The sequence below is a fragment of the Channa argus genome, chromosome 1 (genome assembly GCF_033026475.1).
Source record: "Channa argus isolate prfri chromosome 1, Channa argus male v1.0, whole genome shotgun sequence".
NCBI classification, from domain to species: Eukaryota; Metazoa; Chordata; class Actinopteri; order Anabantiformes; family Channidae; genus Channa; species Channa argus.
The window spans coordinates 45,019,436-45,038,189 of record NC_090197.1 but is presented as its reverse complement, the minus strand read 5'-3'; the positions used below and the strand labels follow the sequence as shown (position 1 = coordinate 45,038,189).

The 18,754-nt window shown below is 37.7% G+C and overlaps 2 protein-coding genes across 6 annotated transcripts in view; both read right to left on the bottom strand.

Annotated features, from left to right (window-relative positions):
• Nucleotides 1–3,681, bottom strand: part of disc1 (DISC1 scaffold protein) — a 38,817-nt gene extending 35,136 nt beyond the window's left edge. For 3 of the 5 annotated variants that reach the window (XR_010916252.1, XM_067525558.1, XM_067525559.1), the window contains exon 1: nt 3,098–3,680. Coding sequence is in view for 3 of the 5 variants with exons in the window: in XM_067525558.1 (XP_067381659.1) it covers nt 3,098–3,161 (64 nt within the window). In the remaining 2 variants the exon portion in view is untranslated. Of the gene's footprint in view, nt 1–1,796; nt 1,939–3,097 lie in introns of those variants that run through there. The other 2 variants (XM_067525562.1, XM_067525561.1) reach the window with 2 other exon arrangements.
• Nucleotides 3,682–12,215: 8,534 nt separating this feature from the next.
• tsnax (translin-associated factor X) lies at nt 12,216–18,312 on the bottom strand. The gene is made up of 6 exons (XM_067525551.1): nt 17,871–18,312; nt 17,403–17,492; nt 17,186–17,300; nt 16,739–16,869; nt 13,540–13,661; nt 12,216–12,835 (listed from the first exon to the last, which is right to left on the bottom strand). The coding sequence occupies exons 1-6, from the start codon at nt 17,884–17,886 to the stop codon at nt 12,458–12,460; spliced, it is 852 nt and encodes a 283-aa protein (XP_067381652.1). The 5' UTR covers nt 17,887–18,312; the 3' UTR covers nt 12,216–12,457.
• Between the last annotated feature and the right edge of the window lie 442 nt (nt 18,313–18,754).

Below are 18,754 nucleotides of genomic sequence, written 5' to 3'. Positions count from 1 at the left end.
GAGTGGACCACATGAAAAATACTTCTAGATACTTTTAAATTTGTTTATATTTGAAAACACACTATATTACCATACATTAACAGGCCTTGTGAGAGAGTGGCAGTAAAGCTGAATGAGCATTATCCACATTGGCTATCAAGATTTTTGTTGGGGCAGCAACAACATCTATTTTTGTGGCGGTGTTACAGCCTTATTTATATTATTAAAGGATCGAGACATTTTTGAGAAGTAAAGAAAAACAAAGTCATGATTTAAGCAGCAATATTATATGATGTAAGAAATAAAACAAGCAACAACCGCATCAACAATAAAGTTGATGCAACATTCATTTGAAGTCGTGGTTGTATCTAACTGATTAGCTCCAGTCTGACCTTCATCAAATACTGAGTAAAGATTAGTTTCAGGTCACGCTCTCTAGCTGCTCAATGCTTTATAACATCGAACAGCTGCTAACTATTGTAGGCAGTGAGCACATAGGCTACTTGGTACGGCCAGAAACCAGGTTGATGAGAGCAATGAGAGTGAACCAAAACAGTAAAGATGCATGCTTGGATGCTAAAAAACTGAAATTGGTGGCAGAGTCTGCGTTCAGAGCTGGACACCTGCTGTAGCTCCACATGGTTAGAACATATAACGTGAAGGATACAGAGAGGGAGGCAAGATCCAAGGGGGGAATCAACAGCCCCTTTGTGTACAGCTGTGCTGCTCCCTTTTTCACTTCGAGCTCTCAATTTTCACTTCCCACTCACGCACACACCATAGACACACAGAGACACACTAACACTTTTGTGCTACAGACAGTGGGAGCAGTCATACTATGGTCATTGTAAAAATTCAGTCAGACATGTAAACAGCCTAAGAACAGACCCAGTGAGTTTTATTAATAAATACATAGAAAATATACTGCATGCTATCAGTTTCAGTATCTATAATAATACTGAATTTGTGTAATTTAAACACATTTTTCACTTCTGTGCCTTCAGCTCTTTGTCAACACAGGAACATGGCCATCCAACAAACCATTCCCATTGCAAACCACAGCTCACTGCTCCACTGACCTGCAGTGATGTCACTCCTAAACCATCCCTTGTTATCAAAGAGGAAGAAGCACATAAAGGCAGCAATTAAGAGAGAGCTGGGATTTTAGACTAAGGGGAAGGAGCAACATCAGGGGGGCTCCCACTGTTCACATGCTGTGTATGTATATGTGTGTAGAGCAGTCAGCAGTAAAAGCTTTCTGTCCACTGGGACCACCACAATAAAGCTTAGGTTACATACAGCTCCATTAGAGTTTCTTTGCAGACGAGGCCACTGTTCCATAACCAAAATAAGAAACCCAACACGCTCTGTAAAGTACAAAATACGACCATCCACCATCTGGTGTGGAAAAGAAATAATGTAGAGCCCACTCCACAGTCAAGGAGCCCAAGAGCTGAAAGGATAAGGGCTCGATGATAAAGACTGTCACTTTATCCACCTCTATCCACACCATGCTTCGATTACCAAAATAAGGCTCTTCTCTGTAAAGGGGAAGGAAATGCCTCAGGACTCACTGCAAGTGTGTGTGTGTGTGTGTGTGTGTGTGTGTGCATGCCTTTCCTTTCTGATGTATGTCACTTGCTGCTTCCTGTTAGCCACTGAGGTACTATTTCAGCAGAAACAGCATATAAGATAAAGATGACCTAAAGTGGTTAAAATACAACTGAAGATTTCTCATTGTAACTTGTTGCTAATGTTAAAAAAAAAAAAATCTGCCTAAAGTCTGACAAAATTAAGCAGCTCAAATAATTGTTTACCTTTAGAGATTAAAGAGTCCCTCCTTAGAGCCCTTCAGGACAAACAATGCATCTCATTGGTTGATGAAAGTCCCTCAGAGAAGCAGAGGAATGCAGTGGATCTCATAAAAACACAAATGTTTGGGGAACAAGCTCAGCACCCCTGATACAAACACAATGTCAGCAGTCCCCGGAGAAGCAGATGTGCAACATCTCACAAGACAGACAACAGTGTCAGAAATGAGGAAGTGAAAATCAGCGATGAGTCCGTTTGACCATAAATATGACGAATGATGACAAAGTAGCGAATCTATAAGCAAAAACAAATCTATACTGATTCACAGGAAACTATAATGTCTCACATTCCAAGACTGTATCTTTGCACTGGTGAATTGATAATTTTTTCTCTACAGTTCCTGTATGGTCAAATGAAAATCATAAAGCAGCTGAATATGGTGGAGTCAGTGTTGGGAAAGTGCAGAAGAGAGGGGCTGACGCTGAGAGCGCCAAACAAACAACTCAACTCAAGCCATTTTTTTTCTTTATGTTGCACCTATATGAGAAAACATGTGCTGTCTTTTGAAAGACAGACATAATAAAATCAGTCTGGTATGTCTAAAAGAGGACAGAATGTCTACTTATAGGCGTCTTATCTGACCAGAACTAAATCAAGCAGCTGCTGTATGTGAAATATGCAAGTTAGCTTTGGTAGATAGACATGTCACCATAACTCTTGCCGTCACATTTTCTGCATATTCTGAGTATTTCACAAGTGTTTACACAACTGCAATTCATAAGCTATGATCACTCATCCAAAAGGTGGAGGGGCTGAGAGTCTTTGACCTGTGACCTGAAAGACAGGGGTGCAGCTACTTCCATAGACAATTCATGGGCCATAGGCTAGCAGTGAATATCTGTGCATAGTTTTAAAATAATTAAATATATAAATAAAAAAGCAGTGAAGGTCTGTCATGTTTTGGATTAGTGAAAACAGTATTACCGTAATGACACCTAATCCATTCCCACTGATTCCTCTTATGTGAGGACAGGACCCTCTATTGCCCATTAGCTAAATCATTTTGTTCTGTATTCTCTTGTTTAGTCCCCCATCCTCTGGTATTGTCCTAATTGTGTTTGTTCTTTGGCGTTTATTAATTAGGTTCTTAAAAAGGAAAGTGGGGCTGTGAAAGTAAATAGCCATCGTTACCACCACCACCACTAGTATTGTGCTATATGAATGTTTTAGTACGTGGATAATTGTTTGGTAATGTAAAATGACAGCAGTGGAAAGTTTAAAAAGAATGTATAACCCAATTGTTTACCTTCCGTCATTTCGCAATGTTGAGATTTCCTGTGGTATTCCAGCCCCATCAGTGCAGCAAACATGTTCCCATTAATTCAAATCAGTTTGTATTCAGAAGTCAAATAAAGTCAGATCCCGGGGCCGGTGGAGTCACATCGACCATGTTTTAGAAGAAGTGGAGCCAGGCACAGGGACTGATCTCATTTCCGTTGTGGAAAAGTGAATCCAGACTGTTAGTTTTTCCTCCCACTTTCAGAATAACGTGTGAAACCGGCTTGTGCACGAGCTCCTTTGTCCATAATAAACATTTCGCGATGATACAAGTATTGATCCTCGTATCAGATTCTTAAATTTCTCCCCAGCGGCAAACAAGTGGGTTCAGTTGCGCATGAAAATACGTTCTGTAACCAAACGATGTTCATTGTCTCATTTTCTTTGAGGCAAATGAACAAACTTCAGATGACGGTTGTGTACTGGCACGGGTTATAGCGGAGAAAAATCTGTCTCATCGATCAGTCGATCAGTAATCCGTTATCCGCTGCGCCCGCGCGTCATGCGTCGTGTTAGGGCAACGTGAGGAGCTCCTACGTGTCCAGGAATTTGACTCCTCCAGACCGCCTCATAACCACAGCAGACAGTCCATGAATGATGCAGACTCAAAACCGGGTTAAACATTGTTGCTGTTTGTATTTATACAAGTATTGTTGTAGCCCCATTGTCATATCAGGGCATTTGATACAAATAAAATCCCATAAATAAAAAAACAGGAAACATGGAAACAAACAAGCTGCCCGACAGCCAGGAAATGTATTAGCTCAAGTGCACGTTTATCACTAAATATCATTCTTGTGGTAACTTATTTAGAAGCTGTAAACATTATTCCTGGGGTTTTAGTATTTCAATCAACTTATTACACTCACAAAATATCCCAAACTGGCAATAAAAAAAAAAAATGAAACTACCACAGATGACAGTCGACCAAAGCCCACCACAAATAAAACTTAGCCTCATTATGTATGACATTCATGTTATTTTTGCATTTCCCTTTTCATAGTCCTGTCCTTAACACATCCTGATGTAATATAAAGTGCTCCTTTGTTTATGCAGTGAGGGAATGCATGAGAAAACTATAGAGACCCCACATAAAGCAGAGTCTTTTATCTTCCTTTCCACTGATCCAAAAGCGCCATTCATTCAGCTTGGCTGGTTGACGGCCCCAAAGACCAAGTGATACAAAGCTCAGTTCAGCCAGCACAACAGAACGAAGCGCCCAGTAGTTACACTGCACTCTGGAGGACGAGAGACCTGTGTGGCAGATCATGGCTGCACATCTACTGCTAAATGCTGTGAAGCGAAGTCACCTGTCTAGTATTAAAGTTTAGAGGCGCTTAATATCAGATCACCTGAATGCCTGTCATGGCTGCTATACCCACATAGGCCTGGGCGACAAGTCTTTGAAGCTGTGAGAAATTTCTAACACAAACTGTTAGCTGTTTGATGCATATGTGATACATTTAACCGAAAAGAACATTTGGAAAACCAAAAACAAGAAAATTAGGACCTAATTTACCATACAGGCGTATGGTTCCCAATATGTGTGTGCATCGGCCCTTAGTATGCTCAAAATATTAAAAACTGGTGACAATTTTGGTAAATCTTGATCTAACAGACAGAAAAAAGCAGGTCATGCCTCACCTTCTCTTCATCATTCACCCCTCATCATCACCGGACATTCTGGTACCATCAACTCCATTTATATTAGGTGCCACATGAGTCAGAATACAGTATCATTTATCATTTATTTTTGTTATGACTTGTACTAATTTAGTATTAGTATAGTTAAATCTACTATATTACTATTATTAATTAATTATTAACTATTTTTTACGGTTTTATCTCGTTATACTTTTAATGAGAAAAGTATCTTGTTATAACACGAAACAATATCTCATTATAACAACAATGTTTTCTCATTAAAATGGAAAAAGGCATCATTGGTATAATGTGCTTTTATTTAAAAAAAAAAAAAAACCATCCCATGGGCTGACAGAGGTTTGAAAAACATGTTAGAACAAAAGAGGGATTGTATTGTAAAAGGATTGTATTTTCATTTAATATTTTAGATATCTGCAATACATTTATGACTAGTCAAAACTGTAATTATATATATCTGCAACTACATTATTTACTAGTAAGAAATTAAAGATATCTGTGATTACATTTCTATTAATGGGGAAAAGAAATCTAAGATATCTACAATTCAATTCTGACTATCCGTAATGTGAATTCCAGATATCTTTCATTACATTGTGATTAGTCAGCATTTAAATTACAGATATGTTGAATGACATTTCAACTAGTCATAATTCCAAATAAAAGAATTGTCCAATTAATTTGTTACATTTACAAGATAGCTTTATCTTTTTGGATGTCTCAAACTAAGATGTTACTAGTTGAAATTCAATTATAGATATCTTTGATTAGAGTTTAACTAATCAAAACTTTCTTGAAGATATCTTTGATGTCTAGTCAAAGTTCCTTTTAAGATATCTACAAACACATTACAGATGTCTTGCAAAGGTATTTATGCCGATGCTGTTTTAACTTAAAACGTGAAGAGTGACTTTCAATAGTTGCATTTTAGATGTCTCAAATGGCATTTTATATATTTAAAACTACAATTTGACTAGCTGAAATTCTAAGTCGAGGTATCTATATGTGCATTCTGACTATAGAGTTACCTTTAAAGATATCTAAAAATTAATTTTGACTACTCACAATTTCTTTGCAAATAGATCTAACTGACATGACTGGAATAACATCAGTGATGTTAGCGTGATTTTGGACATATGAAATGAGCATCCAATGGGCAATGGGCATCCATTTTAATGACGTCACTGATTACAGATATCTTTGATCGAAATTATGACTAGTCAAAATGTCATTATCGATATCTTTATTGTAAATGTTGACTAGTCCTAATGTAACTAAAGATATCTGGAATTAACATTACAGATAGTTGGTCCCCCATTCAAGTCAATGGAACATTCTGACTAGTCAAAATGTCTTTACAGATACCTTTAAATAAAATTCTGACAAAAAATGTAGTTGCAGATATCTTTTATTACATTTTTGACCAGTTCTAAATAAATGTCAGGTATCTGAAATTTTTATTCTGTTGCTCCAATAAATGCTAAAACAGCGCAGTGACAATGTGACATCATTTTCGCTTTTCAGAAAGCAATTGTGACTAGTCAGTTCCCAGCCTAAGGGTCAGACTGCTCTTAAAGATCACCAAATGAGTCTCAGATAAGTAGGGGAAAGAAGAAAGCTGTTCTGCTACACAATTGTTTATATTTTGGTATTTTCTCCAGCCACTGACTTTTTTTGTTGTTTTGAGAGGAGCATCTGCCACATCTGGTACAATGGGATCCACAGTTATTTTTATTTGTTTTTTTGTTCTTTCGGCTTATCCTGTGAGTTCAGGGTCGCTACAGTGCATCATTGTCCGCATGTTGATTTGGCACAGTTTTTTTTTACACCCTTCCTGATGCAACGCCTCCCCAATTTCTACCCAAAGTACACAGCGTCTATCAATCATGAATAATGGAGATAGTTTGTTGTCCCCAGACGTCATTGGGGTATTTGTTCTGCCTATGCAAAACATGTATCAAAAAGTAACAGAGTTCACTAAAACAAACAACCCAGACATTTTATATATGTTACTTTATATTACCTACAAGCTGATACACATATTGAAGCTGATGTGCAATATTTTTCCTCAGTATAGTGTAAGAATGTTGTTCTATTCCTCAAAAAGTAACCTTCATTTTCTATTTGCAGATTAATCTCATATTAATTGAAAGCATAGATGATGACGTCCTGGCCATGTGTATTTCCATATATGGTGACAGAATTGCAGTTGAAAGGTTTTGTGCTGATCACAGTCAAAATGGTCTACAAAAAGCACAGAGACAGTCGGAGAAAAAATGGAGAGGAAAAATGGGCATTAATCCAACAGCTGAAACTGGGAAACTGAAGGCTTAAAATGTGGAAAAAACAGTCTCAAAAATAGCAAATGGCAGAGAAAAAGTCCAGGAAAATTGAAGAGGGATAATGGGAAGCAACTATGAACAAAAAATGCGAACGAACAAGGAGAATTGATTTCCAAAAGATGCAAAAAAAGCTGATATTCTTTGTCATGCAAGACATCTGTTCTTTCCAAATGGACAATCTAAAAGAGTTCAGCCATTATATTGTATATGTGTATTGAATGAAGATGTGTGTGTTAAGATTTTACCTGTGCACAAAATCTTGTGATTCTGCAACCTCACAGATTGCTGAGGTGGCAGATGTGCTTATTGAAACATATGAAGTTGGACACTGTAAATGATGTGTCAGTGTCATATCATTCATTTGAGATCATGATATGTGATGAAGGAGATGCTGTGATTGATGAAATCATATCCTAATTTAAAGATCCAAAATGTTAAACTGCCCATTACAATTCAGCTACGTTGTTGAAACAGGTTCGGATGCAGACGATTTTTCCATGGATGTCTACTCTGCGTTTTTGACTGAATTTTTCGACCATGCAGCTGAAGGACATGAAAATGAGAGTGCTACTACTATCCCCTAAAAGGGAGGAGGAAGGATGGAGGTCAGTTGGCAGAATACTGATCAAGGGCTTTCACGACCACCGCTATTTTCCTAACCATCGGTGTCCTGCTTTCACTGTTGCTCTAAATTTTAGGGAACAGTCACTGTCCTCAGATCTGCTGTTTGTGTTGCTGCTGTTGTATGTCAGTCAGCAAGCGAAAAAGACCTTCTGCAGAAAGCATTAAAGGAAGGTCTTGTTGGTGAAGAGCCGGAGGAGTTGCATGACTTACTGGATTGCATGAGTGAAAGAAGCATCCAGAAAGTCGTGAATCTGAAAGCTACACTTGTAAGCAAATTATTCAACAGCCCAAATATGCTTTTGATAAAATGTCTGAAGTTGCAAAAAGTGTGTTTAAATTTGGCGAAGGATGTGTGAAGATGTAAAACCAATAACACGAAAGGTCGTCATGTTACTTGGATGCATCCCCTACAAGGGAAGCAGAGAGATTGAGTTTGCGTTATTTACAGCAGTACATCAGAGGTTTGGATCAAGCAGGTCTGTGAAAGTTCCTGAGATTTGCCGCAGGTTATGATGTGCTCTGTGTACACAAGGTTGAAGCCATCTTCACATCTGTTGATGGGTTGCCCTGACCTGAAGCTGCCTTGGACATACTTGTCTTACACAGAACTGTGGATTAAACTAGACTTGTTTTGTGGTGAACAATAACTATTATGGACATTGTTTAGACTAGATCTAGGAAAGGATATTGTCTCTGGTTGTGTATTTTTCAGACACTTAGTTATGTTCATGTTAAAAATACTGACTCTTTTGATGTGGTTTTGTGAAAGAGTCAGGACAAAGTAACATTGTATTATAATGTATAAAAACACATTATGGGATGCAGTCAGTACAGTGACTGGTGATATATACTAACTTTCCAGATCAGTATGACATAAGTTTTTTTTTCTTGACCATCACAATCCTGTTCCCTCAGTTCAGTTTGTCTCTGTTTCCCCCAGCTTCACCTCCTGTTCCAAGCTTTAATTTTGTAGCAACTCAGCCTACATCCTGTGTTACAGTTCTCTCTGCCTGTCATCAGCCCTGATTATTTTCAACCGTGCCCCTTGTCTACTTCAGGTCCTCTTTGTTGTTATGTTGCATGTTCCTGCACAGCAAGCCTCCAGATCTTTTCTCTGTTTGGTCTCCTGTTTCTTTCTTTTGCCTGTTTCCTGTATTTGGACTGTGTTTCTGCCATTTTGATCTGAGGTTTGGTTACTTATTTGTCTCTGTCTGTCAGTCTCTGTTTTCTGCTTAGTTTGCCTATTTGTTTTTCCCTTTTCGTTTATAAAGCCAGTTTCCTTGCTTCCCCAGCACTGTTACAGTTCAGGTTGTCTTCCCTCTCCTCCATATTTAAGTTAATGTTCTGTTTTACTGTGTTTATTTAGTTGTTACCTTTTACTGTGTGTTTTCCTGTCCTCCCGTCGAGTGGTCCTTGGAATCTAATATTCAATCTGTGACAGATACTACAGTGGCTTTCATGCTTACATTCAGGAAGCATGACCTAATTTGCATTATGTGACATTAAATCTACATTGACCAAATGTTGAATGTGTACAGTACTACTGGGTGGCAATACTGTGCAGCTTTTTTCAACTCTGTCATGAGATAATTTAGAAAAATGTAATCACTGTTGTTTTCCACTTTGAGCTTCATTAGAGACATGACCTACAATAAACAATGAATATTTTCTTGCTCTGTTTGGTAAGGCTTAACATCCGAGTATGTGTTTCATTCCTGTTTCAGGGCAACTGTACATTCAAAATTGGAACCCTATTAATGTTTTTATTTTTTGTTCTTTTGGCTTATCCCGTGAGTTCAGGGTCACCAAAGGGGGTCATTGTCCACATGTTGATTTGGCACGGTTTTTACGCCGGATCACCTTCCTACCTACACAGTTGTACGTGTATATGAACATTTGTTAATACATTCTTGAGAGATTTTCAGAAGTGGAGTGACTTCATGTCTGCTCTGACTTGTGGTGAGCGACTTGTTGTAGCTTATCCTGAAATGAAGGAGAGAGATACTGACTTCATTGGAATCAAAAGTGGTAGAAGTACACAAACTCAATACTCAGGTAAATGTTCAAGTACTTGCCAAAAAAGTACACTATTGCAATCGCAAATCCCCATTTTATGTGCACAGTATGTACAAAAAATGTTAAATGTCATTTTATGTACAAATGCACAATTACTTTCATAACAAAATATTTTTAAACACAATTGAATTTGATGCTATTGACAGGAATGTACAATTCAGTTCATAAGCCAGAAATCTAAAGTTTTCAGTCAGTTTCATTAATGCACAGATTAAAGAACTAAAGATTTCACCAACATTAATTTCACTGTTTGTAATCTAAAATTTACCATATATTTACCAACAACAAATAAAGTAAATGTTGGTGGCTACACACCAGTGAAAGTAATATCTTTCAATGGGAAATATTTGTCAGTTTATTTCACATTGCTTCTGTAAATTGATAACAGGACAGAGAAACATGGGCTAAAACATGGGCTTACTTTCCATCCCATCTCTCAGTCCCACTCTATCAGTCCCCCATCACCCCCTCTCCTCTGCTCTCCCCCCTGCGGTTCCTCCCTCCTCTCCACATAGACACCTCGGTGATCTTCAAATAAGCTGCTAGTCCAAGACTTCGCCATTAAACACATCCGAACCCTTAAGTTGCTGAAATCGATTCATCCTGTACTGCGCGTAATGGTTCCTCAAGAAAGCTCATCAGCTCTAAATACGCTGGTTGTGGTTGTTGGATCCTGAGATGTAGCATCTCCCAGGAAACTCGTCACTATGCCCCTGACGTAAGAATCTTTGCATTTGCTCCATCATTTTCTGTTCCCATATCTTCTCCTCGGAGTCTGGCTGCGGTCCCCTTCCTTAGTTCTACTTCTAAAATATTGGCAGTTACCTTAGGGTGGCTATTGGTAGAGTGTGCGTAAAGTCATATGATCATCCTGTCAGTCCACTGCCCCATTGAATTAAAATGGATCACCATTTAATGAAATCAGAATTTTATTATCTGTTAATACAAAGTAAGACGTTCGTCCATGTCAGCAACAATAGCAGCGGCTCTGAGGGCAGGATCCACTACATATGGAGTATTTCATATTATCTTCTCGTTAAAATGAGCTTTTTCTCGGGACAACGAGAAGAAACTTTTCTCGTTACATTTTTTTCTCACGGTGGCAGCCGTACGTTGCCGCACAAACACATAGCTGTTTGCTATTAAACGTCCAGTAGATGTCAGTCTTCACACGTTGCTTTCCTTCACATTGTTTAACTGTCTGTGCAAACTGCCTGAGTCTCCTTTACTTTAAATCGACTGGAAGAAGTGTTTCAGTTGACTTTTTAAACATATTTTACATCAACATAACAATCAGGTCACAATTATATACAACAAATACTTGATCAGAAAGAATGTTCTAGTTAATGTAACAAGGGGGGGGCACTAATTTATCATTTGTTATCATTTGTAAATTTGTTAATTGTTTGTTAATCATAACTTTTTAACATCGTAACACTGTCCATTTTTATCACTTTTGTTAATAAAAAACATGTATGTGCATTATTATTATCTTAGGGTTTGGGCTAAGTTTGCATCCCCTTACAGTGAAATAGCATGTAAAGTAAACCTAACAAATTAACACTGCATATTGCACAACAAGTGGTCTTTTATCATTAGAAGTAATTAAAATGATTAAATATTATAAAAGGTTATAGTAAAATGAAGGAAATTAGTGCAAAGGTTGGCATCCTAATTTCTGATTAAGTAACATTTGTACTAGTCAGTTGCATTGAATATTATGTTGAGTCTGTTTTTACCATTTTTGACATTTGGGGTTGGAAACTATTGCAGCCAACTGCACTTCATGGTAGGTTTTCTATGTTGCCTATCTTCACAAAATTTAATTTGCTGCAAATATCTAGTTTAAGGTCAACTTCACCAATTTTCCACTTGCTTCCCATGGTTTGAGTTTCAAATTTAGTTTGGCCAAACAGCTTATATTACTCATTAGAGATTGTGCAGACATCTTTTTGGCTCTGTATTAATACAAGGGCTCTTCCTCACTGGCTTGAACATCCATCTGTTTGGTAATAATTGACCTCATCAGGTGAGTAAGAAACAACAGGAGGGAATAACTTTTCTGCCAGGTATATTCCTCAGTGGCCTCTAATATTTTGATTGAATTTGCATCATTGCAGCGTTGTTAACAAGGGTGGAATGAGTAAGCAATGGCTTGTTTCGGTGTGTGTGTGTGTGTGTGTGTGTGTGTTTGTGTGTGTGCGTGCGTGCGCCAGTAGGCACGTAGTGTACAAAGGTCACAGGTTCCACCTCCTCACAGTATGCAATGAGCGGAGGCAGCCAATGGTTCTAGCTTAGATTATCTGTGTTTGATAGAAGGGAGAGCAGAGAGAAAGAAAAAAAAACATGCACACACACAGAGCAGCTTAAAACACTGTGAGATCATGGCATATTTGGCACAAAACCTTTATTCATGCAAAACAGCTGAAGTCATCAGATCTTTATCAAAGAAAAAAAAAATCTATTGTCTATTGTAATGCTGTTTTTATAGGAATAATAAAAATGAAATGAACAAGCATGTTACGAAACAAGATGCCATAAATCGCATTAAAAACACAACCATTAAACTGGAGCAAAACTAAAAGAGACAGGGACACCACAGAAAACACACAGAGTGTGCAGGATTAAACCACTCCTTCCTCAGGGTCAATGAGCGTGGTCCTGATGGAGAACACATCGGCCAACATGTGTTTGGGGATCTCTGACCCGCGGACACGGAGGGTGTAACAGGCATCCTCCACTTTGCCCAGGCTCTGTCGGAGTGTGTGCAGCTTCTTAGACACCTCGTACGGGCCTGTGTTTCCAATATAAGAGAAACCGTCGTGGATCTGCCGCAGGAACTGGCTCAGCTGGAAGGGTGTGTCAATGTCGCCATTGCCCACACTGCTGATGCACATCCGCATCAGCTCCCCAGTCAGGTCGGCCACGCCAAGCAGATAGTCAGAAGGCGTCACCTGGAAGGTTAGGACCTTAGCAGCCGGCGACAGAGCTTCAGCTGAGCCCTGAAATGAAAAGGTGGAGAAAGAATATGAATTTAAAAAGCAATCTGTAGGAGAATTACCCTGAAATACTTTGATTCCACACAGAAATTCTTTTATCAGTAGGATTTTATACCGGGGAAGACTACAATATTTACAATATATAATAAATTATGCAGATGTACTTCTAGTGCAAGCCTGTGCCCAAACAAGCTATTTTTCTCAATCACAATAAGGCTTTTACTGTAATTTGTTGAGGGTCAAGCAATTTTGTCCGCATCAACAAGAGCCCATCTACTTTGAAAACAAAAAAATGACTCATAATGATCAGAAATATGCAGAGTACCACTAAATGATGTCGTTGTGTGTCATTGCAACTACTTTGACAGGAAATCTAAAATAATGTAAAACAAACATACATCTTAGGCAATACAATTAACAGCTTCTTTGGTGAAAGTAAGATAAAAAGACCTACACCACTCTCATTTTTGTATGCTGAATGTGAAGCTGCTGGTTTTACTTTTCAACAAATCCATGCTCAATGCTAAGCTAAGCTAAGCACCTGATTACTGCAGCTTCATATTGGCCATGACAGGTAATCAAACTAGAGGAAAGTGAACAAATAAGACTACTTCAATATGTCAAACTATTATTTTTTGGAAAATGAAGAAGAGGGACGGTTGTGTTAGAGGAGACGACAAAACTTCACAAGTCTTCATTTAATTTACCTTTGGATCTGCCTTCTCTGTTCTCATGAACACCAGCCGGGCATTGATCTCCTCCAGGCTGATGAGGCTGCGATGACGGATATAGTGCTGAAATGAGACGGCCTCCACATACTCCTGAATCCCTAAAGTATGACATCACATTAAAATGGATCACCATCAGACAGTGGCAAGTACATCCAGATGTTTTGCTTCTCTGGCTTTTAATCGAAAAGGGGTGATGGAAGGTGGGTGCCTTTGTTTTCTCTATTTATCCGTTTTTGTAATAAAAAAAAAAAAAAAGAATACCATTAATAAAAAGTAGGTCAACTATGTATCAAGTGAGCTCAGCACATGGAGTGTGTGTAAACACTACACTATATCGGCATAATACAGATCATAGATGTAGATAATGATTCACATAAAACCTGTTTCCTGTCACAGTCTTTTGATTGAACAACAGTGGCCATTTTTTGTGGTGAGCTGAGATGACCCCTCATTTGTTTTCTGGCCCTGTGTAAACAAGAATCAAATAATCACAGGACGGAAGACTTTGTGTCTGAAGTTTACTTTTTGAACTTCAAAGGGGCTCCTATCTCCATGTCACTAACCAAAGTACAGAGCCAGGAGTAGGATCTGGTTTATCTCGACTTCACTTGGAATCACTTTCACTTAAGTTTTTATTTCTATTATACCAGCACTGACGTGGGTCAAAGCCACCAATACCTTGTTAACCATCTCACCTTTAGACTGTTTGCTAAACTATTTATTATTTTAACGTGTTGGCTTTTACCGTTTGTTTTACTTGTGAATTATTAAAAAGTTCCGAAAAACTACTTTCTCATCGAGTTTCAATTATTTCACATGAAGTATTTCTGCCTCTATGACCTAATAGTGTATAGATATAGATTTACATTCCTACCAACTGTTTGTGTACTGACTCTGCTTTCTGTTCGCAGCATTACCAAGCAATTTTTTGCACAGGTAAAAAAGTGTGTTCATCAAGCTACTAGCACCACAGCTGAACGTCTGTGTAGGCTTTCTGAGTTTTACACACTTGGTGGGGACAGTAAGGTCATATGCACAAGCAGTAAAGAAAATAAAGTTGAAATTTTGTTTTTGATGTTTTCGCTTAAACTGTTGCATATGCTAATTGATTTGCCAGAAATGATTGATCAGTCATATACATTATTTAAGGTAATGTGTAAATGCTTATTCACACTGTTAGAATACAGGGAATGCACTTGTAACTTGGTGTATTTGTGTAGCTTTTTTCTTTTGTTTATTTGTATTATACTTGATGTGATGCTGTTCTTAATAATGCCAGAGGAAAAAAATGATAGCGCCCATTACAGTTTAACAACAGCCTACCACAAACAACATGAAAAGGTTTTACAGGCTTTGAATGGTCATTTACCGTAAGTGGCCTTAAAGTGCAGTTACCTTTGCTCATTGAAAGCCAGGACAAAACGTTACTGAGGATAATGTCTGAACAATGACCCAGGGAAAACCAAATAGAAAACACAAGGTTTTTCCTGGAAGAGAAAATTGAACGACAAACCTTAAATATTGTATGTTGGGAGGTTTGCTAAAATATTATTACGCATACTTAATGTATAAATAAAATTTATCTAATCCATGAACACCGACAGATGGTGTAAAGATTAACTGAGCTTAATGTTTGACCATAGTACAGTTCACGGAGTTGCAGGTGAACCCTGAGCCCCAAAAGTGCATTTGTATCACTGTCTCTCTGGTGCTAGAAGGGTCAAGCTAAGGAGCTTATCAACACACTATGCTGCTCTGTTATCAGTGGCCATTTAGTTCAATTCTACCCCACAATATCTTTGTGGTCTTTATGTAAAACAAAACAAAATAGGAGACTCCCATACTAGTTTATCTAGAGAGCAATTGTAGAAAGTCCAATTTCAGTCTAATAAAGACGATAAAATTAGGTACAAAAAAAAAAATTTAATTGGTGTAATTGGTGGGAACTGAGACTGGTCACGTAGCAAAGGATGCACCACTGATTCCAGAGTTAGCACAATCTAACAATGACTTCCCCAGCTGCTAGATAACAGCTCAGTCTTGCTTCAAGTAATGTTTTTCTCCTAACTCTGCAGATATTTTGGCTACGCTAACAAAAACTGATATTGATGCTAGTGAAAACTTTTTTTTATCAGAGGGCGTGTCGATCACATGCATCTCTGCATCAAAGTCACGCTCTCACATTATCAGGGACTTTACAATAAAGCACAAAAAATGGATTTTGAGATGATTGCAGCACAGCAAACCTGAATCCTCCTGAAAGCCTGTGCGTAATTTCAAACTTCAGTCAGTTCAGAGATGCATTTTTTTTAATGTAACAACAATTCATAGTATTAAATAAGTGGTTGTAATCAGTTTATATTAGTTTAGGCATTTCCATTATATTTAATGTCAAATTGGAGAACCATGGAGTAAAAAGAAATCTGTGTGGTCATTGTGCATTCTTGTTTCACAAAATGAAAAATACTTTCCTTCTATAAGCAGATATATCTTCCAAATTTAACTGTATTTAACAATATTCCCTCTTTGTGTGACTATAGATCCAGCTCAGCCAGGAAAGAAAACAGGCAATGTTGCTATAAAAAAAACTGAGAAATTGATATCTAAGCCAGCATGCCCAACAATTAACACCATCAGAAAACAGAGTATGTCAGTATAATATGTGTAATGTTTTAAATTGTATTAATAATTTTGAAACCATAAACCCACAAGACATGTAATGTATTGCTATTATGAAATCTAGTTTGCTTTGTATCTTTGTGGTGCAAAAAGAGTTTTGGCAGCCTTGTCTTTAATATTTTTGGCGGCAGTAGTTCAGTTGGTAAGGCAGTCCTCCACAAACCACAGGGTAAGTAGTTCAAGCCCTGCTCCCGGCTACATGTCAAAGTGTCCTTGGGCAACACACTGAACCCCAAGTTGCTTCCGGTGGGTCAGTTGAGCACCTTGCATGGCAGCCACCACCATCAGTGTGTGAGTGTGTGTGTGAATGGGAATCAACATTGTAAAGCGCTTTGGATAAAAGCACTATATAAGTGGCCATTTACCATTTACCATTTTTGCACGCACTCATATGCAAGACTCCAAAACAACACAGTATCAAATGATAATGATACACTAGTTCATGTAGGGGTTGTTTACTATTTTAAAGAATATAATCAGGTGTGTGAAAATTCACCTGGAGTGAAGGCTCTGTGAAACTGATGAATATCCTCTCCTTTAAGCTCGTAAGCTACTTGGCCGATTTTTTGCCTGACTCCATCAAGTTTTACATCTGCTTCACTCAGAACCTCCTCTGCATCTGGTACACTTACAGAGAAAACACACAAAATGAGTTAGAAATACAAAATAACAATTTTTTGAAGTTGCATTTAAAACAGAACTTACAAGATGTTATTGCAATTGGACAGTCCATAAACAGTGTGTCAACATAAACAATGAATCTTTTAGCCCTTAAAAATATTCCAGAAAAATAGAACAATTAAAAGTTCATCTATAATAATAATGTAAAAATCAGCAAACTCTGCACCACTTTCTCATTGAATTTGAAAACAGTAAATAAATCTATAATCCCTTATCAAATGAAGTTCAACAATTAACTTAATATTTGTACAACAGAACATACCTGGTCACTCTATGCAAAAGAAAAATAGTTCTCTTGCTTTCAATGGTTATGTCTCGAGAAATCTTAACAAGGCGCTCATATTTGTCATGCTTCGTGTCAAGCTCCTGTTGGAAAACTTCAAAAACAAACAGAAAAGGTTGTGTCAATATAGGTGTATTCAAAACTGTAACAAAATACTGCAACTATGTAAGTGAAAATAAAATCAAAAAGTAGTTGCCTTTGAACGCAGCAATGACTGGTGAAGATGGGTTTGCACTTGCATCACGGTCCTGCGCTGCATCAGAATATTTATGAGGACATCCCTCACCTGTCACATGGCAGAAAAAGCCAGGTCCAGTGCAGTTTGCATCAGTAAAACTTTCCTATAATGTCTTAAATTGTTTTCTACATGTCAAATTAAAGGGGCACCAGTTTTGCAAATCAGTTTACTCAAATCACTTGAGGTCTTTAGGGTAATTATCACGTGGACGTTTATACTTAAAACACTATATGCGCTGAATATGTCATCTATGCATTAATACTGTTATTATTTGTTATTACTTTTTCTTACTAACACATACACATACACATATACTAACAAACACATATGCATGCATGTTTGAATAGCCTTACTGTTAGCTAACTAGTAACGTTAAGTTAGGTAATTACATAGCCTCCGTCTCAAAGGTTCAAAGGTTGGACTTACCTTCCCGCTTCTTCATGTCTTCAATGCTGCAACGTGTTATTTTAATAGATTTCACTTTAGTTCTGTAAGATTTGTATTTTAAGTACTTTAGCCACTATCGTCCGTATTGCCAACCACACGTAAGGAAGCGATGATACTTTACATCTAACACAAAATATATCCTCTTGTTTACAAAAGTAACCATCTCTGGGTGACAATAAACCGAATGCGTAAAGTCTAAATGTCCGTCACGCAAAGAACCAAAAAATTCAAAAGAAATCGCGTTTTTAATAACAGGCATTCATGTGGTCCTTATTCATTGCGGGGCTTTTGCGCTGTTTTCACGCGTATCCGGAGTAGCGCATCATGGGAGATGTAGTGCTACATTAGAGTGTGGCACTTGATTTATCACAGTTTTCCAGCTCATTGAAGTTTTAACAATAATTCTAATTGTATTTAAAAATAATTTAAATAAAATTGCCACTGTTTTAATATGGGCCACCAAAAATCTATTTTATGCATTAAGACTAAGACTAAGTCTTGCATTAAGACTACCGGTTTTGTAACGTGTGTATGTAAATTATTACAATGTAGCTATCTAATAATATTTTTCATATATGAGTATATATTTTAAGAATTTTATGTCATGCATAGTTGATTGTTGCAGATACTGTATTTAGAAATGATATAAACCATATTCCCAAGTTTCAGGGGGGTGTGACGTATGCCTGCTCTTGCAACCAAAACACTGATTCCAGTTAAAACCCAGATTGACCAACCATTTATCTATCTCTGTACTTTCATCCTAGTTTGGTCGGTGTCATTTGTAGCTATTAAAGTATTTTCATCCATCCTTTCATGATCAGATTACTCCCTTCTCTCCAGTAGCCCCTCCTCTAGGGACT

Excerpts from the sequence above, each read along its gene's own strand:
- tsnax (XM_067525551.1), bottom strand. Across the intron at positions 16,870-17,185 it reads CTTTTGCATAGAGTGACCAG|TGTACCAGATGCAGAGGAGG; the intron begins GTATGTTCTGTT and ends TTTCTCTGTAAG. Across the intron at positions 12,836-13,539 it reads CAGAGAAGGCAGATCCAAAG|GGCTCAGCTGAAGCTCTGTC; the intron begins GTAAATTAAATG and ends TTTTCATTTCAG.